This window comes from Austrofundulus limnaeus, unplaced genomic scaffold (genome assembly GCF_001266775.1).
Source record: "Austrofundulus limnaeus strain Quisiro unplaced genomic scaffold, Austrofundulus_limnaeus-1.0 Scaffold75, whole genome shotgun sequence".
Taxonomy (NCBI): domain Eukaryota; kingdom Metazoa; phylum Chordata; class Actinopteri; order Cyprinodontiformes; family Rivulidae; genus Austrofundulus; species Austrofundulus limnaeus.
The window spans coordinates 63592-86116 of NW_013952477.1; the positions used below are offsets into that span (position 1 = coordinate 63592).

Below are 22525 nucleotides of genomic sequence, written 5' to 3' on the forward strand. Positions count from 1 at the left end.
TATATATATTCTTCGTTTGCTGGCTGGGGTGGGGGAGTACGGGAAGTTTGAGAGGGATTCGGATAAGTGTAAGACTTTTTAATTTTTTTGGCTGGGCAGTTTAAATGTCTTTCAAACCAAGTCTGTTTTTTCTGTTGGTATAAACGATTGTGCCCTTTCTGATCGTTAACTAGAGCACAGATTAGCAATTCAACATTTAACTGCCACTGGGAAAATCAGGGTATTTCACCAAACAGTTTCCTGTCCGACCGCAGACAGGGTGTTCAAGTGGGCTATTACACATCCATGGCCCACAGCACCGGAGCTCCCCAGGACTGTGTGCTTAGCTCCCTACTCTATGCTACACACATACTGTATCTGCACCCTTGCTCACCACAGCAACACCACAGGCAATTTTGCAGAAAGGTGGTGGGGCTCATCAATTGGGGGATGAGTTCACCTACAGAAATGAGCTACAGCAACTGACTGCTTGGTGCAGGGAGAAAAGTCTGCTCCATATTCTACTTCATCATACCAAGTGACTCCTCTGAGTTTTAGTTCTTTATTAGCAGTTGATAGCAACAGATTGAAAGAAGCCAGTTCTAGCTTAAGTAAACTGATTTTGAAGGTAAAATAAAATCTTAAGATGACCTATGCTAAGACTTTGTAACAGAAAATGTCTTTGAATGGCTGGAGGGTCCAGCTACCCACTGATGAGCTGAAAAGGGAACAAGACACACATACAGATAATACACACACTGACACAAACTCTTTCACACACAAACACACGTTTGATTAAATGCACACTCTCTTGCATGCTCAAACACCCACTCTTCCACTCCCACACACATTCTAATACAGCAGACTTTTTTTACTTTGATTCTTTAGCTTTGTTGTGCTAAATGCTTTTCATTCAAGCATGCCAGGCCACACAATGCAGGATCTAAGTTTWCTTTCTAATGGCAAATGGAAATGAGATTACCATATCTGCAAAGAGGTATATGTTCTAGATGTGTTTTTCGACACCTCAAAGGTGTGACAAATGGCCCCAAATTTCTCTACATAAGTGAAATGTGCACATCCATAGAGGGATCATGCTAAACCAAAGGTTTGCAGCTTCCTAAAACTCCCTGCGGGGCTCAAAATAAATATATAGTTGGTCTGAATGAATGCCCTTTGGTCAACTTTGGTGAGTTAAACATTTTAGCAAAAGCAGGAGACAGCTGATAGTGGCCAGACATTTGGACCAACAACAGCAATCTGGCCTTTTGTTGAGCTTAGGCAAACATTCGGGCCCACCATGTCTCTTCAGTAAGACCTAAGCATTTTAGGGAGAGAAAAGGGCATCAATGAGTGTCACCTCATATGTCAGCAGCATGGGTCATCCAGGAAAGTTACTCTCAAGTCAAGTTGTGGCCATTCAATGGTACCTACTGCAACGGCATATGCTGGTCTTTGTCAAGAGATACAGAGAGCTTTATCTGGTATAAAACACGGAGCATATTTGAACAACCAGGAAGCGGTGTGTCAATTTTATACCTGAGTCAATCTCCACAAGAATAGTTAGTACGTTTTTAGTGTTTTGGTTGTTGCTCTGTTTTGATTTAAATTTACCCTGAGCTCTCGATTCTGCAAAAATGTCATCCACTGTTTGACAAATATCCAGCTTACACCTTGCACATGCATGTTAGTGATTTCTAGTGAGTTGCTCAGTGCACTCCACATTCAAAAGCTCAACCATACTGTAGGATGAGTTTCATGTTCATTTCAAATCATAAACATTTGAACTGAGTTTTGGGGGAGTTGTTTTTTAAAAAAAGAAAAGAAAAGAAAAGAAAAAAAGCAATCTCTGTATATTCAAGACATAGCATTTGGTGCGGCATATCAGTTTAGTGGTTTTTTGCGAAGCAGCTTAATTGATCCCATCGAGTCCTCAAGCACCTGCAGCACCTAAGCTTGCAAAAATAATAATAACAAAACAAAACAAAACAAAAAAAACTAAAGAAGCCATAACACTTATTGTCATCATCATCATCATCAATCATGATTGCAATCCAACCCTTCCCTTCCCAAACCAGCACCCAACCACCTCCCCATGGCTGCCCCCTGCCCTGCCCTGCCCTGGACTGCGCTTACACAGAGCGGCTAGAGAGGGGTGCCGCGTGCTGTCAGACCTACCGTAGACAGAGAAGTCCACCACAGTCAAGATACACGGAGCACACATAAGACACAAAGCAGGAAGGAGGAGAGCAGAGACAAAGGAAGAGATTGAACTCACAGCAGACACCAAAGGAAGGGTCATCACAGAAAATGYAGTAAGCTGCACTGTGAGGGGTGAGGAAAATGACAGGAGGAGGGAGAAGCCTCCTCATCAGCACAACTGCAACTTGTGCAGCATAATCATTTAAAATATTTTACTTTCAGATGTGCTTTTAATGCTCTTGTGGAATTAAGATTATATATAAAACACACTTCAGAGAAATAAACAGGCACCTTTTTGCAAACCTATATTTTTTAACAATGACTTTTATGATTGCAAGAAAAGCAGTCATTAAAAAGGAGTAAATATATAAAAAGGCTGTCATTTTTCACTCAAGCCCCAAAGCACAAGTGACAGAAAGAGCAACAATAACACTCATGACGGATACAATAAATCACAAAAATAGATAAAATAAATCCAAATAAACAAAAAATACATTGGATATAGAAGTGATTAACACCTGTGGGGGAAAAATACTATTGACTTAATTTGAAAAACATCAAAGCAACCTACAAGCTTTGTTAGCATCTAATAAACAACCAAAACAAATTTCAAAAAGGTTTTTAAAGTGATCTTTTGAAATAGGGTTCTTTGAAAAGGTTGATATTTCAATATAACTCCAGGTAAACTCAGTTTGGAAAAACAGGCTTTAGTTTTGACTGGATTTACGAGCTAACAGCTACTCCACAAAAAGCTAAAATCAAAACAGATTGCTGCTATCTTAAAATGACTCCAGTCTCACAAATTTCTCGCAAATGTTATTTTATAAACCTTTACATCTCCATTGCACTGCTCATTACATAGAATTCTGTCTTTGGGGGACTTCTACAGCAGCAGCTAGCTGTAGCACTTCTGTAGCAGTTTGGGAAACTTCCAGCATAAAATTTAAAGAAATAATTTGACAGGCCAACAGTGAAATATGAAACTGGCAGCAGCGCAAACTTCACGTAAAATTGATGTTTCATTACCAGCTAACACAGTTTTTTTTCTTTGTTGAAGGTAGCGCAACTCTCTCTGCCGCTGCATGATCTGTACACCCGTTCCCCCATGTTTGTCATGTGTGTCTTCTTGAATGGGTGTTCTTACTGTTTGTACAGCACCTTGTGAATTTATTTCTGTGAAAGGCGCTATATAAATAAAATTTTACTTACTTACTTTACTTACTTACTTACTTTACTTACTTACTTACTTACTAGCACATTTTTTGAATTGGAGTTGTTTTAATATGCTAGCCATCAACTTAGTCTTTTCTTGGATTATCCATTAGTTTGTAATATGGTCAGAATTAAACTTTTTCTCCAAAAGGTGATTGTTTAGCTATCCGAACCCTTACCCTTTCAAAGAGACCTGCTTCAAAAAGCCTGATCTTTTGCTGTGTTTTCTCATGCTACTGGACTGAAATACAATAAATTAGCTGAGTGAAATGTGCGACCCCTGGTTCAGCATGAACTTCACATAAAACTTGATGACATTACCTAGCAGGTTAATGAACAGGTCACCGTTAAATGAGATTTGCTTCTACGCACTGTGGGTTTTCACAGAGTTGACGTAACTTCGCACAGTGAAACACACCTCTCCTCCTTTCAAGTTCTTCATCCCCATGTCACCCTTCCCCTTCTTGCCCTTCTTGTTCTTCTTCTTCTTGCAGCAGCACTTCTTGATTATGCAGAAGCAACACGTTAGGATCAGTAACGCTGCGACCACCGCAATGGCGATGATGGCCCAGGATGGCACTGAGGAGAGCACACAAACCAGGACAAAAATGGCTCATCCGCTCTCAGGAAAAACAATTGAAGTCAATACTTTGATGTTAGACCAAACAATCATTTAGCTCGCTTCATGTCATGTCCTGTGCCACATATATTTAGTGAGAGGTGGTAAGTTAGCAATTAGACTGGATGATAATTAGATTTCTCCACCATTAGACAGACCATCCAGTGATCAATACCAAATAAAGACATTATGGGGCTGATGATGCCTGCAGCAAAAGAGAAAATCTAATTCCCAAATAATTCTTCTGAGTCACGTCAATAAGAGATGGCTGATTGAAACAGCTTGGGGTTTTAGCCAGGCCACTCACATGGGATCTTGTCGATTTCATTCAGGAACTTGTTTTTGATCTCGTCAAAGGCATCGTTCTTGTTGGCTGGTTCGGTGGTGTTCTCGGCAGAGACTAATGCGACAGGGGCCGGAGTCACACTCAACTCGCTGGCCCCTGTCGGCTTAGCAGCAACCATGGGCGTTGTCTGGTGCTTGAACAAGTTAAACTTCATCACTTAGGCAGTACACACAGTTTCTGGAAAAGAAAAAAAAAGAAAAAGACAGCAGGAAAACACACGGATTAAGAAAGGCCTGACCAATCAGAGATTTATACTTGCAAAAACTGCAGCATTTTCAAGGACAGTATTGACAGTTTCAAAGAAATTGTGTAAATGTGCAAATGTGAGGTTTTGTTCAAAAGAATAAAGCTGGTTTATTAAGACTGAACATTGTAGTGTAAAAGAAAGTAATGAATAAGATTTGTATATCATCAGACTGCCTGGTGACAAACAGGAAAAATACGACCTATGTGTTCAACTTGAGGTGACTCGAGCTCTCATCTGCCAGCTTTTGCTTCTACCCTTACTCTAGCTCTCCCTTGCTCTGCCTGCTTCCACCAAACTGAGAAAGATCGGTAGAAATCCCACTTCAGCTTGATAGCCCTTTCACCCTAGCTGTCTACCACTGAGTTGAGGGGTTGCCACAGCAACAAGCATCCACAAACTTACAATGGCAGTTTTATTCAGCAGCTTCAGTATTAGGGGTAGACAACAGGGTCCACTTAGAAACAGTGTGACTTTCCTCACTTCAGACGACAGAGACCCTTTGGAACACGTGCATCAGAACACTTTAACAAACCCAAACAAAACGTCCAGGTGCCAAAAGCTAGTCTAATATCCTCCTCTGCTGCCTGATCCAACTCAACACCAGGTGGTGATCGGATTAAACCACAGCTCCTCTCTTCACTCAAGAGACTAAAACAAAAGGTGGTGCTACAATTACAGAATCAATAAATAGGAGAGCCCTGTTACCAAGCACATTTAAAGAGATAGTTCTGTTTTTTTTTTAAGTGACAGAGTATTTTTACATAGTCAGTCTTTCACCTGCAGCAGACAGAAGTCAGAGCAATCTGAGGTTGAAAAAGATCTTATAACCATGTCAAGCTAATAGCTACAAAGGATAGACGTTATGCAAAAGGAAAAAAAATCCACCATCTCCAACAATATAAGTTCAACAAATTTCTAGTAGTTTGAATGAATGTTTATCAAAGAGATAGTCTGGTCATGTTTGAAGTAATGTTTTGTTAGATTGTTATAAGTAATTAGTACCATATCAGCTATGACAGTAGTAATAAAGTACAGAGTATAGAGAAAAGAGCAGAAACCAAACAGGYTAGGCTAATAACTAGCTAAGCAAGGACTCGTTTTTTCCATTGCTTTTCAGGCTTATAGAACAACTCTTTCTATTTAGATATAAAGGATATTAAAATGATGACACTGTTGTCTCTTTTCTCAACAGAGCATCTTTGTTATAACACAAATATTTGTGTGCTAAGCTGAGATTGTATGTATATATGCCGACAGTGCTGAAATATCAGTCCATCTGATCAGCACGTCTAATCCAAAGGAGGGCAATCCTGGTCCTCGAGGGCCACAACCCTGCATGTTTTACTTGTTTCTCTCTTCCATCACAACTGATTTGAATGAATGGGTGATTATCAGGCTGCTGTAGAACTTGGATGAGGTAATTCAGTGACTGAATCACGTGTGTTGGAGCAGGTAAAAAACGTAAAACATGCAGGGCTGCGGCCCTAGAAGACCAGGATTGCCCACCCCGGTCTAGTCAGTCTAAATGTTTACTCATCCCCCAACGGACAGTTACATTCAACAGTGTCAGGGAAACCAACATTTATAGAGCTATGAAATACCTAATGCAGTTTGCTCAGATTGGTAGGAAAGTGTTGAGCTCAGTTTTCTTTAAGTAGCAGTATTTACTCAACCTGCTGATTCCAAAGACCTTCTCCCTGATTCTTTAAACTGAGCTCACTCTGAGTGCAGCGCTAAACAAACTGAGCATAGTTACTCCACAGATAGAATGGGCAGTGATTTTTTTCACAAGCAGAGACGTATTTAAAGGCACACTTTTTAAAATGTGTGTGTTTGTTGTTTATTTGTTCTGTTAGCAGCTGTACGTAGCATGTATCTAACAGTGGCAGCTATGCGACAATTTGGATCCTGAGTACCACGGTGCATTTTCGGATGACCTGTTATTTTAATGACAATGTGAAAAATTAATGTTTAAATCAGTGTTTCTCTTTTAACGGATTATTGTTGTGCTGACACTTGTTCTATGAGTAAAGGATGAAATAAACACACATTGTGAAATGCCTGAATACTGTGAACCACAACAAAGTCCCATTTCACAGTTTGCAGACTCAGTATTTCACAATTATTTTCGTGGAAGCCAACTAGTTCCCCCCAATTTTGCAGAAGCTGGAGATACTAGCACAGTCAGTACTTTGAGGAGTTCTGTATTTTTATGATATGTATTGGGAGCATATTTAGGCTTTAAACTCTAAATGTCAGTATTTATAGGGTTCTTCAGACCACATACGCATTTGTGGTTTTTTATTTCACAATTTGCCAGTGCTCTAAGATCATAATTTCATGGGTTTACTGTTCAATCACGGTTGGTGTGGTTTGAACCCATAATGCAGGCAGGACTCAGGAATTATMAAAAATAATTGATTTATTAAAAAACTAAAAATTCTGACGAGGCAGACAAAGCTGAACTGGAAACTCAGAGAAACAAACCAGGAAGACCGTGCTGGAATGACATGACATGACATGCTTTATGCCTTAATGACATGTAAACTGTCACAGAGGGATTTTATACAATAAAGCAAACGAAACAACTGACAGCTAGGGCAAAACGAAACAAGGCACAGGTGGAAGTGGGCGTGGCAGAACAGAGCAGCAGAATATGGAGGAAATAAGTCAAACTAAACAGGAAACAAAGGCTGAGAACACAGAGTGGAGACATTAAAGTTAAACTGTAAAACTTAAAACATGAAGACTCAAACCCACAAGATCTGAAAACACAAAGAATCATTAAACAATAAATAAAAAATACAGAGAGGAGAGGGGGTCTTCAAATTTGAAGAGCGCCTTTGCTTGAAATGCCCACCTTGGTTTTTACAATGTTTTCCTTTAAACAGAAAGAACAGTTCTCTCAGAACGCCTTGGAGAACCAGTCTTTGGTCTTGCAACTGCGTCAGAGGGAGCAGATTTCTTCACTCCTCGAGGAGTATAAATCCAGCTTTAGTCAGCTTTGTTGATACTTTAATTTTCTGTTTTCAGTTGATTGTTATTACTTTGGGGTTTGAATACTATTTTGTATTGGGGCAGACAGAAAAAAAGGTTGAGCACTGCTGTCTGTCACGTATAAAATTACCAAAGAAATGATTATCAGTTCTAAATACATCAATTTGATCTGATTCCATGTTCAAGTTACTACAGTAGTTACTGGTCAAGAGAGGTGTTTAGCCATTGAAAGAAATAAAGTGAACAACTGCAAACCGTCCAGCGGTGGTGTTTCCAGCAGGCCAAACAAATGTTCAATCAGAGCTCTTATCGGTTCCAGAAATCACAGAGTGACAAGCGCAGCTGAAAGCAGCCTGCCATCAGACTGATGAGTGATCGAGCGAGACTCCGATTCAGAAAGCAGAGACAGATGACAAACATAATGCGAGAGGGCTTGTGCTCTTGATTTGATTTCAGTCATGGGGGGTGAGGGGCTTGGCGTGGGGCGGTGGTAGTTGGGGGGTACAGGAATCTCCCATTTCGCAAGCGCCAATTCTCTAAGTTGCCGCCAGAGATTCTGTTTCTATTTATTGCTGCTTATAAATAATTCAAAACGAGGCTGACAGCAGGCTTATATTATTCAGGGAGGCCTCAGACTGGTTTATACATTTTTAAAAATGTGACACTAAAAGAACTCGTGCTGCAGATATCCACAGCCTCAAATGCTTTGTGTAGATATACTGAAACGAGATTTAGCATCTTTAAAATTTAGAAAATTGTTTTAAACAAATGTTCCCTCATCACACACTCTTAGAACTGATTGAAATTGGTTTGGTTAAACAGAAATATATTCCCCTTTTTTCTCCTTTGCTTTAGATTCTATGACARTGGCTTGTGTCAGAGGAAATGTCCATTTTGTCCTGCTTGTCCCTCACACCAGGCCAAACCAGACCAACCAAATTAAAGCACGCTCTGTCTCGTCCATCAAGGACAAGGAGGCTAGAGAGAGAAGACAAAGATATAAACTATTACTTATCTATTTTTTTTTCAACAATGTTACTGGACACCTTCAAGTTATTCAAAGTAAAATAAAGTTAATTGATGAACAAGTCACGCAAACTGAATGATCATTCAGGTTGTTTGTCTGCCCTCTGAATATGTTTCTTAAAAAAAAACCTAATTCTTACCTAAAGGACTGAACAGTTTTCAGTAACAAATCAATGCTAGTCAGAGGTGTTTATGACGACGTGAAACATTCGTTCCAAAAGTTCAAGCTGAACAGAAAGCTAAACTTCCATATTTGCTCCTGAATTTGAACTGGCCAAAAAATAAAATAAAATTGACATAATGTATATATGTATATAAAAGAAAAAGTGGGAGAAAGTGCAAAAAAAAACTTGAAGGATGTGAACTTCTCCTGAGCTAAATTAATTTTCTTAACCCAAAGGCAGCAAGAGGGTTAAACAAAAGATATTTGCATCTGGTTGAATGTTTTGTTCTGTAACTTACTTAAAATTATTTTTAATATTTTTACTTTTTTCTGATTGTTTGAGTTTCTCGTTAAGAAAAAAATGCTCAGAGTCATGACTAAATAATGTAACAGTAATGTGTGCTTTATAAAATCATCTCTGGACAAGAGAAAACTTTTGGTTACAGCTGATGTCAGAGGAAAAGCCCAAGGATCTACAATATCATGATCGTTTCTCTTTAAGTGACGCTGGATTTTCATCCCAAACTTCACAGTRGTTCATGAAGAAGCTGAAGAAGCGTGTTGTTGTTTTTTTCTTTTTTCAAAGAACCTTTCCTTCCTTTGTTTCCTGAGAGCCATGCTACTAGTGGAACCAAAACCACACGGGATTGAAAACACTGCATAGTTTTAAATTTATTCGTTACCATTGAAGCCTTTGAGCAAGCCTTTATATAAAACCTTGGTTACTGGGATTCATGTGTGTTAATCTCTATCTCTTAGTGTGCATCTTGTTTTATTGGAGAATGACTCTTCAGAAGGAGTTATAGCAACCTGCTTGGCTGCACAGCCCACAGGAGTCCTGAGCCTGATCTGACACTAAATACGCTGCTCTGCACTGGATGTGCATGAAGAACTTTTATCTCACTCAATCGCAAAGTATTTTCCTTTTACTGTAGAAAGTACTGAACCACATAAACTTCCACAGAGGGGACAAACATGAGGCTGAAGCGAATTGACTGACAAAAAAATTAGCCCTGAACTTTGAGGAGGAAAAAGTATCGCAACAATTTTACCTGAACCTTTTGCTTCATGATTTATGTTATAGAAAAAAAAACTGTTTAACAAAAAAGAATAAAAGAAGAAAACTAAGAGTGATGAAGTGCTTTTATTTTTATGATTATTTGACTCTTGTTATTTTGTTTTTGTCACTTCATTTTCAGTTTACTACCCCTCTAGAGGTTTTGGGGGAAAAAACTATAAAAATACTTCAAATTATGTGGCTCCATTGGTGCTATGACTGTTGGTAGCATTGCAATGTATGGCATAGATGAAACATGAATAAATGAATGAATGAATGAATGAATGAATGAATGAATGAATGAATGAATGAATGAATGAATGAATGAAAAACAAAAAGCTTTCAATATACCAATGGAATTTTGGCTTAACGGATAAGAAAACCCAATCTCCTTTGAACCACTTTAGTTCAGGGATTGTTCGTTAATGTTTAAATGAGTCACAGATAGTTGGACTGAACTGGTACTGTGGTCTTTTATGTTTTCTTAACTATCGCTGTTTAAATTTTCTAGGTCTGTGTTCAACTTATAGATGATGTCACTTTAAGTTTTAATTGGTTTTTATCCAATTTTGTTACCAAACGTAAAGTTTCACAGTATTTATGCGTCTCATATATACAGTACATAGTGTCATGTTATGTGTGTGTTTGGTTTTACTATTTCAGTTTAGACTGTGTTGTGCTTTTCTCCTTGAATTTATTCTTTTACCATTTCTCATTTSTCTCTCAGTCACTTCTTCAGCGTTTCCTCCCGTCAGTTAACCACTCACAGCTGATGCCAAACCTCAATCAGCTCAGCTGTCTCCAAAACCTCATCTGCCTCTGCTCTTTGTATTCTATCTCTTTTCCATTCATCAGTTCTGCATTGTCTGATATCCTGGCTTTCACCCTTGTTTCCTGGTTCTTCCAACAACTCCATGTGTACCTCCTTATTTGTAAGTTTGCTACCACTTCGGCTCATTTATCTATTTGGTAAATAAGATTTTTGATTTGAGTTCTTTGTGTCATTCTGCATTTTGGATCCAAATCATAGCTGAACTCTGATAGAAAAGGCATTTTTTGTTTGCTAAAGGACCTACAGTTTCAAATCTCTCCAGAATATAGCCTGTGCACATCTAAACTTTCATTATAGCTGAGGTCAAAATGTGTTTCTTCAAATAGTTTGACTTGTGTATCTATAAGAACAATTTATATTTTTCACACAGTGAATGTTTGAGGCTTTCTCTCTAGTCTGCGTTTCTGACTGCTACAGTCTGATAAGGGGTGACAGAAAGCCTTGGTACCATGGTAATCTCATTGAGTCACAGCTTTAATGTTTCTTTTGATTTTTCTTTGCATAGTTAACCTGCATACTTTAAATAGTTTATGCAACAAACTGTTTGCTGTTTGTCAGCTTATATTATTACAAAAGTCAGTCCTACAGTACTGCTGGGTTCCAGAAAGCTATTTTTTGTTGGAACTTGGGGCACTTTAAAAATTTTCTATAGAAATCTTGTAGTTTTAGTACTATGATACATAGTGTATTCTAGACAATTCTGTAGCAGACTGGAACAATAACAGAAATGGAGGCAAGAGAAGAGTACAAGAAGAGTACAATAGTTGAATTCAAACCTGAAATTATATTCAAAAAAGGACACAAATTTTTCTTTCATTTAAAATTATTATTATTATTATTATTATTATTATTATTATTATTATTATTATTATTATTATTATTATTATTATTATTATTATTATTATTATTATTATTACTTAAAGCGATTTTAGCCCCTTTAATAAAAGATAAGAGTTTGGATTTGAAAAGTACATAATTTGGGAACATGGTTTGTATCTGATCATCAGATTTTGTCCATCATGAAAAGACTAACTCCCAATTTACACTACATGTGTCTCCACTCCACTCCGACCTCCGCAGCAAATACACACCCATTCTAATCAATGAGAGTGTTTACACTGGCTCCGCATGGCGGCGCACGTCGGCGGTGAGTGGACGGCGATCCAGCAAGATTAGATCTGATCCTATTTTTGCCAGACGCCGGAGCTGCGCCGGAGTCAATTTTTAAAGATTACGTTGCACCAACTGGAAGAGGAACGAGCACAGCATCCATATTTTCAAAATAAGACACCATAAGGTGGAATAATTCTGTCGAAATTGCAGCTATATTAATAAGTATATGGATATACTTCTACACAAATGCTGTCAGAATGTATGGTTCTGTTTGGGAAGCAGATGGCAACATAGAGCATGAAGCTATGTGTACACACATGATACACGTGGATTTTATTTTGAAATCAGAGGTTTCAGAAAGATGACAGCGAGACAGTTTCAACTATAGATATCAAAAGCTTTTATATTAATGTTTTCAGCTGTGTTTGGAGTTTGTCTTTCACAGATTTCATTATTTTTTGCTCTGACGTCCACATTTATCACTGGATTTATCGCGCAATCTCCTTCCTCTGTGTGTTGCACCAGAGCTGAGATGAGTGGAGCGGATGCTGTATACATTGGAACAGCTACAAACTGTGCACCGCAGCACAGCGGAGCAAAGTCGCATGTAGTGCAAATCTGGGGTCAAAGCACTGATGCACATTCTACATCAAGTGGATGTGGTGTTGCAGAGGCAAACCACACACATATAWAATGGAACTATCATACATTCAGCAGCTACTATTTTATTGCGTGTTAAAACAAATATCTAATCATTTGTGTGAAGAAAAAGCCTTGTTAATGTCAGAGGCTTTTATATAAGATGACAGAAAGGCAACAGTAGCTTAAATAACCCCTTGTTACAACCAAGGTCAGCAGAACACTGTCTGAACACACAACACATCCACCTTCTGAATCTGGGCAACAGCAGCAGAAGACCAAACCGGGTGCCACTCCTGTTAATTAAAAACAGAAAACTGAAGCTACAGATCACACCGGTTCACCAATATTAGGYAATAATGCTACGTTCACACCGAACGCGTTTTGAGCGGCAGGAGCGGCCGATTTACATGCAAAGTCTTTGGAGGACKCACCTCTAGGGGTCGTGCGTCGCGTCACGGTCRTTTTGGGAGGCGMGCAAGGAAGGCGGAAGGAGAGCAGAGCGTTTTCCGCACATGTGGTGCTGCGGAAGCAGCCGCCGCCCAAGCCGCCGCCACAGTTCAAATATCTGAACTTTTTGCCACTCGACGCGTCTCCCACTGAAAACCGAAACAGACGGACTGGAGATCTTTACCTGAAATCGACCGTGTGCAGTTGGATTTTCTGGCAGGATATATCAGCACTGATAGCTGCTCAGGACCAAAAAAAAAGAAAGAAAAATGTCTGTCAGCTGGCAGCTTCTGGAGTGACTAAACTAACTGAATAAATCGCCTCTAAATCATCTGGTGAGATAATTATCTGCTGTGCGCAACGTTCGCTTGTTTTTAGTAAATAAATCAAAGCCATTTTCTTTTATTTTATCTTTATTCACCCACCGAGGACACGCTCCTCCCACACCTCGCTGCTGCTGCTGCTTGTTGTGGTCTGAACACTAGTGCGTTCTTCGGTCTGAAAATAGTGCGTCCAACGAGAGACGTTTTGYGCTTTTTGGCTGCTCAAAACGCGTTTGGTGTGAACGTAGCATCAGAGATTGGAGAAAATATTGCCTGGTCTGATGAGTTTGGATTAACTGAACTCCAGCTGTCTCCACAAGCCATCCATCCATCCATTATCTATACCCGCTTCTTCCTTTCAGGGTCACGGGGGTCACTGGTGCCCGTATCCAGCAGTCACAGTGCGAGGGGCGGGGTACACCCTGGACAGGTCGCAAGTCCATCACAGGGACACACATAGAGACAAACAAGACAAACCAATCTTAATCCAATTGAACACCTTTGGGATGTGGTGGAAAGAGGGATTAGGATCAAGGATGTCAGCTGACCTTTCTGTAGCAACTATGTGATGCCATCATGTCAATTTAGACCAACATCTTGTCCCATCAGTGTCATGGAAAATTAAAACAGTTCTGAAGGCAGAGGGGGTGCAACCTGGTACCAACAAGGAGTACCTAATTGTTGTTTCTTGCACAAACTAAAAGCTTTAATAAAAACTAAGAACAAAATGGTACATTCTACATTCTATTAGCATAAAACTCGGCTATGCCCTCTCAGTTTGGAATACAGATTGAACATGTGACTAGAAAATGCTTTCATTTATTGTATTCGGTGACTCAGAGTAGCTTCCTTTGCATTGAGAAAATCCCAGCTTGCAGAGAAACCATCTCTATAAGTGTTTATAGGGAGCTTATTAACACCCACGTCAGCTCAAATGGAAAACAACCTAAGGAGTGTGAGTTAAAGTCATGCAGCTGTTTGACAGAACAAGCACACTGAACAGCAATTAATTAACAAACTGTAGTCAGACGGCCAAGTTTGCTTTCCTCCGGCAAAGAGAACTTGCCACTATAATGGCGTGCTGCCAGCAGCCAATCTGTAGGAGTTAACTTATATTTTCCATTCAGAACTTATGCAGAATGCAGTYCATTCTTTACCAACATCTTGCCATCCACTTTCAAAATGGCTTCTGCAAACGGAAGGAAAACCATGTGTCGAGGTCACATGGCCACACCTCAGGGCAACAGTCAAGAGCAGTGGGGTGGCAAATTAGGTATTGAATATTAGGCACTGTGAAAAGGTTGCTGTGCTCACGAAGAAACAGCAGCGGTGGCTGCTCGGTTGTCATCCGCCATGAGATGGCATGGGTTTAAGAGATGCAAAGAAAGCAGAACAATGCGGCCCCAGAGAAACAATTCATCCTTCCCCCCCACCGAGGCCCCTGCCATCTGTGACATTACGGGTAATATGTGGGTGGGTGGAGTGTTTGGCCTCCAGCTGAACTAGCTTTGCATCTTGTGCAGCTTCATTTCCTCCAAGTCTTGCTGATGTGATTGTAACAATAAGATGGGACTGATTCTTGCATGTTTTATATAATGGGGAGACTCCTGACTTCCTGCTTTGTGATTCAGGTTGTGGAATACCATAGAAAATTCTTTACCAAATTAACATTGTCTGAGAGGTTTCATGTAAGCGTGTGCTCTGATTTTATATTCAGACGTTTTATAATATGTGACTTTAATCCGAATCCCAATGAGCTACTTTTGGTTATAAGAAAAGTTGCGTAATATATTGGGGATATCATTTAGTTCAAAGGCTCCATATGCCTCTTAAATTTATGATAAAAGCATTTCACGAAACTGTAAGAACACTGGCTCGACTAGCAGTGAGTCACAGCTAATGTCTGATCTATTTTGACTGGATTTCAGCTAAAAATGTTTTCTGGAACATTCTGAATACAAAAGGAATAGTGCTTTATAGGATCCAGCAGACAGAGCATTACTGCAGTCAGAAAGCTGAGCCGAAACAGCGGAATTGTTTCAATTAGCGATAAAGTGCAGCTTTGCTCCTGAACTCTTGCTACTTTATGATAATTCACCCCAGCTGAAATGGACTTGGGGCTCCCGCTGTCATAATGGTCTCTTTTAGGCCAAGTTTTAATAGGATTAGAACGTGGATACTAAAGGCTGTGTTGATGTTTTTTGAAGTCACAAATTGAAGAGAAAATGTGTGAAAACTGGTCTTAATTTAGAATCAGGTATTCGACTTAAAAACAGAACAAACTGTGGACATTTGGATTTGTCACGCATTTTAGCTTTCACTGATTTACATACAGTAATTCCTTGTTATTTAAGCAACTWCTCAATTCAGTGTATCCCTCCTTTATCATTTGTACACAAAGTCTACAGATTTCCACTGCTGTGTGCTGTTAAACAACTGCTAAGTGTATGACAGAGACAGATTTCTGCAAGGTAGCCTGTTGTAGTTACATAGTTTTTTTTTTGTTGGTTTGTAGTAGAGAGCCAGAAAAGTGACAGAAGCCCTGGCAGACCTGAAAACACAGCATATGGTCCAAAACAATGTGCCAAAACACCATACTGGCATTGTCTATCAAAAGCCTTCACGTCTACAGCCTCAGTGCACCGATGAGTGGGAGCCAAGCATCTGCCAGATGGAATAATTCAAACGTAATATAGAAACATTAGATTTAACTAACAGTATTCCACAGTATAAAGCAAAAACTTTTCATCCAGTTAGGTGTGTGGTCCCTGTTTGTCCATCAAAGGTGAACTTTGGTAGCATTTTGAGTTTGAGCTATAGACATAGAACTTTTGTCAGGCAAGACAGTAGCTTTGCTGTTAAATAGGAGTCCAGGAGTACAAACACATATCCAGTATACACTAACTTAAAACTGAGTAAATGGCATTTATAAACTCAGCATGTGAAGTTTAGCAAATTCAGCAAAAACAGCTTGTGCTACCATCAAAGTATGGGACATTTCCTGAGCCCCCTGTGATTTATTTTGCCTCAGGGCTCCACAAAATGCTCTTCATGCAAGCATGAATGCCATAAACCTCCTTGAGGACAAACTGGGCATCCATCAGAGACAGCATCAGGGCAATTACAAGTCCACGTCCACAAAATGCAAGTGCATCAAGATGTCCTGCTGATGGCACTGCTGATCTGAGGACAGCTAGAGATAAGGATGTCCAAAAAGGTGCTTGGCACATTATCCCCCTAAAGACAATTAGAAAATGACCTTATATACATCCAGCCGCACTGCGCTCTAACCCAAGCTCATACCCAAACCTTCCTATGTAAACGAAACAATGTTCATTCTCACCTGCAGCTAAATGTGACTCAGCTGCTATCGGGAGGGATCCTTGAGACAAAGGTGGGAGGCGCCAGTGTTTGAATGCTGAGCGAGGAGCTTCAGGAACCATTTCCAGCCAGTTGCCATACATCCATCCTCCTTCCCCTCAGCACGGCCCCTACCCCTGTCTCCCGATAGGCCAATTAATCATTCTGTCACAGAGACGCCGACCCAATCTGCATGTAAGACTGTGTGCAGGAAATGTGGCAGAGCAGGGAGCCTCTACAACACAGCAGATAGGCAACATATAGAAGAAATTTCCTGATCACAATTGAAAATCTCTTTATGGTTGTGTTAAAAGCGCATTAAAAGAGTAACTTGACAACTTGTGATGTTTTAATGTACATCCTTTCTGGTGTAAATTGAGATGAGTAGAATGACTTCCCTTACTTAGGTCTGCCAACCTGACATTAAAGCACAACCAGCAGCTGCTTATGGAGCTGCAACAATCAGTCAGTTCTGCTTTAAAGAGATTAAGAGAAACAGACAAATATAGGAAAGTCACTTTAAGGTCTGACTTGTTTTTTGCTTTTATATTTCATTGACAAAATGAACATGAAACTAAAGTGTTCCTATTCAGCATGTGCAATTAAAGCATGGCTGAGCCTTTACTTTTTTTWATCTTATCTATGCATTTTGTATCTGATAAATAAACAAGTCAAGCTAAATTAAAAGGACACTCAGAACAGAGCAGATCTCTAAGACCAGTTCTCCACCTCTGGCATGGCCACCGGCTCTCCATTAGTATGACAACAACTCAAGCACTGTGAGGCAAAAAAGGAAATCCTTGAAGTGAATGTTTCAAGATGTTGTCCTAATAAATATTTTTAATGAATGAAGAAATCAATTTGTGACATGTGAATAATTAGTAAGTTTTTTTTCTTTAAAACCCAGTCTGGTGGAAATGAACGCCCCGGTGATTTCTAAACTCGGCTTGATGAAATGAGTCAAACTGTGTTTTAAAATTGTGGTTCAAAATTTACATGCAAGAAAGCACTTTTGACGTTAATCTGACTGTGGTGCTCGAGGCGCGGACATCAAAATTTAATGAATTCTCTGGTTATCTATTTTTTCAATTCTCTACTAACGTTCATGAAACTGGAACCAGTATTTTTATTGACTTTTCTCTCTCTCTCACTCTCACACACACACACAAAAAAAAAATCCAATCCTAAAAATAAAAAAAGTATAAAGTAGAGTAGGGTGGATCAAAAGGACCTAGTGGGGTAATAGGTCATTACTTCTTATAAACTCTGCATAACACACATTAAAGGAGCCCTTTGATGATTAGTTTGTGTTAAAAAGTTGTTTTACTGTTTTTCCATTGCTGTCATGCACAGATTAAAGGCACAGTGTGTAGGATTTGTTGTTTTCAGCGACACCTAGTGGTTGAGTGGTTGAATCATCCTCCCTGGTCCTCCCCCCACCCCCACCCCCCACTTCCAAACACAAAGGAGTTGCTACGGTGTCTCTCAGGTGTCAAAAACCTTTGATAATTCCAACTGCGATGTCTACCAGCAGCTTCAGGGCTAGTGATGTTTCACGTGGTAAGATTATGAGCTTTAATAAGTAAAATTATCCCAGCTACAATGACAGACGACAAATATTACATTTATAGTATTACAACTAAAACCATTTTTGACGCCGCCACCGCAGTTTGTCCTTCATGAGCCTTCRTAGACAAGATGGCGGTGCAAGATGGCGGCTGCCTGTAGTGGCGACTTGTGACCATGGAGATATAAACAGCTTTTTTAAGGTAAAAAATAATAAAACAAGGTCTTTGTCTGCAATGATTAGACATGTTTTTTTTATTATTGTCATTAGTGATTATTTCAATTTCGGCTAAAAGAATTGACAAAACCCTACACATTGTGCCTTTAATATCACACGTCCAAATGTCTTTATTTAAAAACATGTAGGATTTAAAAACAAAAAAATAAAATAAAGCACCAGCTTCACTTGAATAAAGTAAACTGGGTAAAAACTCCTTGTCATATGTGTTATAAGCCCCATTGGATTCTGTTTTGCTCTATTATATGATTGTTCTAGTCTAATATTGCATAATACTTCCCTAATATTTAAGAAAACAGAAAGAAGGTCTTATGGTGATCAACAAATTAATGACCTCTGCTTTACATCCTGGGAGACAAGTAAACAGAATGCTGTATCTTTACAAAGATACTCAGACAACATCATGATGAAAAAGTCAAAAATTCAGACAAAACAAAGCTTTGATGTCAAGAACCAGCTTTTCTAAGTCATTGAAAAAGCAACACACAATCATACTTGACTTTTGAAAAAGGTGCTGCTTTATCTCCCAATAACAAAACAATGTATGTTGAAATATTATGCCGCAAAGCGCAAAGATGTTTCACTCGTCCTCTGCAGGATGTTGTGCTTTAAATGACACAATAATCCTCTCATCTCATCTAACGCAGCAACACAAGTAAAACTGCAATTGGCAGGAAATCTTTTTTTTCCTGCAATGATAACTGATATGTTTCTGTCCCGTTAAAGCTTAGAGTGACTAAAGTGCTCCATCAGCACTACAGGATGTTGTGACTTGTGACAACATCTGAGTGTTTAACGCCGAGGCTCAGCGTAGTCCTCTGCCAGGAACCCACTGTCACACAGGCTGAGGCCAAAACCAGCCCTCAAGCTGGGGTGAAGAACTGAGTATTTACAGTGATGGCTGTGTTAATGTGTTCGAGAAAAAAACGCTGACTCATCTTTGGACAGCACTGTGGCTCTTTATTTCATGCATTGATCTGCATTTGGAAACGTTAGCTCAAAGATAAGATTTCAGCGAAGCAGCAAAAAATCAGCACCAAGGGTCACACCTATACTTTTTGCAACATACTGTGTTATTAAAATACACCTATTTCCCTTTCTCTTTGTAGCATTAGGGCACCAGGTGCCTTTTTGCAAGAAGCCAATAGAAAATAAGATTGGTGAACTTTAAAGCTCCCTCTCCCTTTCTCCAGTTGTGTGTGAGAAACAATTTCTTAGTGTGAGAGCCACTGGGAGCGGCTGCCTGAGGTACAGACTTAATGAGCCTGTCTAAATGTTTCAGAGCCTGACAAAAAAAAGGCAAAAAAAATAAAAAAAACTAGAAAAACCTTCTGAGCATGCTCAGTTTCAAATAGTCTACTGCTCTATAGGGGCTTTAAAGAAGCAAACATACAGGAGTGAGCCACAACATTAGAACCACAGTTCAGTGGAGTTGTTTTAATGCAGAGTTATGCTCAAGCACTTCAGCCTCTGAATATTAGTTCAGAACATGCTAGATGTACTGTGGATGCTACTGTTGGAAGGCAATCATTGCCTCTCTGTGTGTGTGCATGTATTTGTTACCTTGTGGGGACATTTTTTGACCATTTTTCCAGTACACACAACCTTGTGAGGTCACTGCTCAATGGGTACCAAAGCCTGGTCCCCATAAGTTTAAATGATGGTTTTTTTTTTTTTTTTGGTTGGGAGGGCTAAGTTTAGGATGAAGGTGTGAATGGAGTTTAGGTTAGATATCTACTGGGGGTGGTTAGGTGTAGGGTACAAGTCAGGGTTAGGCTATAGAAATGACTGGAAACTGAGTGGAAGTCAATCCAAAGTCCCCATGAGAGGAAAAGAACAAAACGTATACCTTTTTTAATCACATGAAGCAATCTCCTGATTTTAACAAAACTCTCAGAAAGTATTCTTTGGATATACGTTTACAATTATTAACTTTTGGAGTTAACCTGATTCAAAATGGCTGCCAAAGATAATCAAACTCTAGCCACCGCAAAAATAGTTATGACCCAGTATATGTTACCAGCAATGAGCTAAAATGTGGTAGCTAGGAGTCATCCCCTAAACCAAACTGAACACAAACAGATTGTAAGACATCTTTGTTTAGAACTTTACAATCAATTATTGGAGTAAATTCTATATGTCTTGATCCACTTGAATACGTTTTAATGAAACTTTCAACACAAAAATGATTGTAACTCATTCAGGTTCACCGATACCAAGCTCAAACTTGGTGTGGTAGTAGCTGAGAGTTATTCGCAGCACATATTTTGAGCGCTAACAGATCACAAAAAATCTGTTTAAAATTTTCATAACTATTTCATGTTGTAGCGATCTGTGTACATCTGTAGATTCATACCATATAATCCTGCATTTCCTCAGCAATGTTATTATTATTATTATTATTATTATTATTATTATTATTATTATTATTATTATTATTTATGAAACCTGAGCAATGATGTGATCACTCTGAAAGCCATTGACTGTTAAAGCAAATACTCTGTGAAATAAAATGCTTTACAAGCCACATGAGAAAACAAAAAGACAAACTTTTTAAGTCTCTTAATACGATGTGAAATTGCAGTGGGATTTGTTTTGACACCAATGGCTCCCACCAGGGTAAAAACAACACTGCAATGTCCAAGCTTGTCGTGGCAAGTTTTGCCCTGCCAAAACTGAACTCAAATGGGTTTATTAAACTCTGCATTGCTGATAACAGCCTCAGCTCAGAATGAGAAGAGTCAGTGGTCGGCAGTGTGAAGTACACGCAGCCCAAGATAGGTTTTTGTCCTTGGCACTGTCACCTCAGAGCTGCCTGAGCTGTACGTCCCATGAGAGACAGCAGATAAGAGAGCGAGGAAAAAAGAGCATCCTGCAGCACTTTTTGAAATCCCCACCCCTCACTCCTTACTCCTCAGCACAACTGTCAGCCTCTCTTTGTGTCCGACTACTCAGCCTTCAAAGATAAAGAGCACGAGGGCTGGTGAGTGTTTTGTTACACTGCAGATACAACATGGTCGTCCTGGGGATTATTAGCGTTCTGTTACCCCGGCTCCTTTTGGCTGGTTCTCAGTGTTTCAGGGAGGACTGTGAAAGAAGTCGGTGAAGCTAAGGGGGTAAGAGGAGTGTCTGTCAGCAGGACAACCACCTGGACGAGCTCCAGAAAAGAGGTACACCCACCAGGTGGGCTAAATGAGGCATATCAATGAGGATAATATGGACAAATTGTTACAAATCCACTTTCTCTCTGAAAATTCACGCTACAACCCAGAGAACAGGATCCATGACTTGATGCTGGGATGTATCAGGGTTGGAAGAGAAGCTTAAAGGACGACTTTGGAGTAAGGGGTGCAGCAGCATGGAATAGAAAACATGCACCTGTGTTGACGTAAAAGGAAACGCTGCAGGTAAAAATCCATCAGTACAGCTACAACCATCAGCCTACTGCAGAGTGATCAAATGAAGTCTTCCTGCAATCCCTAGAAAATAGATTAAATGCACCCTTACCAGAACTACCGTAATTCCGTAATCCTGTCCTCCACAACAGGCAAACCCATTCACCTAACAGGCACTTGGGTTTATTGTTACAGTGCTGTTAAAAACGTCCCTCTGCTCTCCCATCAGCACCACAAACTGCAGTCCTCTTTGCACTGTTTCCACTGCAGCAATACTTGTTCTCCTGTGTGCACACACACACACACACACACACGCACACACATGCGCGCACACACTCAGAAACTCTCTCTGTAACTACCCCCACCTCTGGTTCTCTCGATCCCCTCCTCCTCCTCCCTCTCTCTCTCTACTCTTTCTGTCTCTTTCACTGAAAGGATCCCCCTCCCCTCCTTTTCACTTCCTTCCCATGTCTTTCTCTCTCGCTCGCTCTCCGTCTCACCATCCCTCTCCCCCACCCCGCCGCACCAGCTCTCGCTGCTCGGACGACTGATTTGTGATGCTGCTCACAAGGTGCCGTATGCAGCAATCTGTGTCCCAACACGTAAGGGCAAGTCCGAAAGCATCCACATGCTCGTTGGAGCAACCAGCATCCTCATTCTGCTGCTGATGTTGGGTTAGGGAGGGGTGGTTTGTGTGTGTGTGTGTGTGTGTGTGTGTGTGTGTGTGTGTGTGTGTGTGTGTGTGTGTGTGTGTGTGTGTG

At 39.9% G+C, this 22525-nt stretch overlaps 1 protein-coding gene across 5 annotated transcripts in view; it reads right to left on the bottom strand.

Annotated features, from left to right (window-relative positions):
• LOC106519286 (synaptotagmin-2) overlaps nucleotides 1–22525 on the bottom strand; it is a 90326-nt gene that overhangs the window by 9104 nt on the left and 58697 nt on the right. For 4 of the 5 annotated variants that reach the window (XM_014010878.1, XM_014010877.1, XM_014010876.1 and 1 more), the window contains 2 exons: nucleotides 4320–4535; nucleotides 3812–3972 (listed from right to left, as the gene is read on the bottom strand). In XM_014010878.1, coding sequence (XP_013866332.1) covers nucleotides 3812–3972; nucleotides 4320–4512 — 354 coding nt within the window. In that variant the 5' untranslated portion in view covers nucleotides 4513–4535. Of the gene's footprint in view, nucleotides 1–3811; nucleotides 3973–4319; nucleotides 4536–21876; nucleotides 22151–22525 lie in introns of those variants that run through there. The other variant, XM_014010879.1, reaches the window with a different exon arrangement.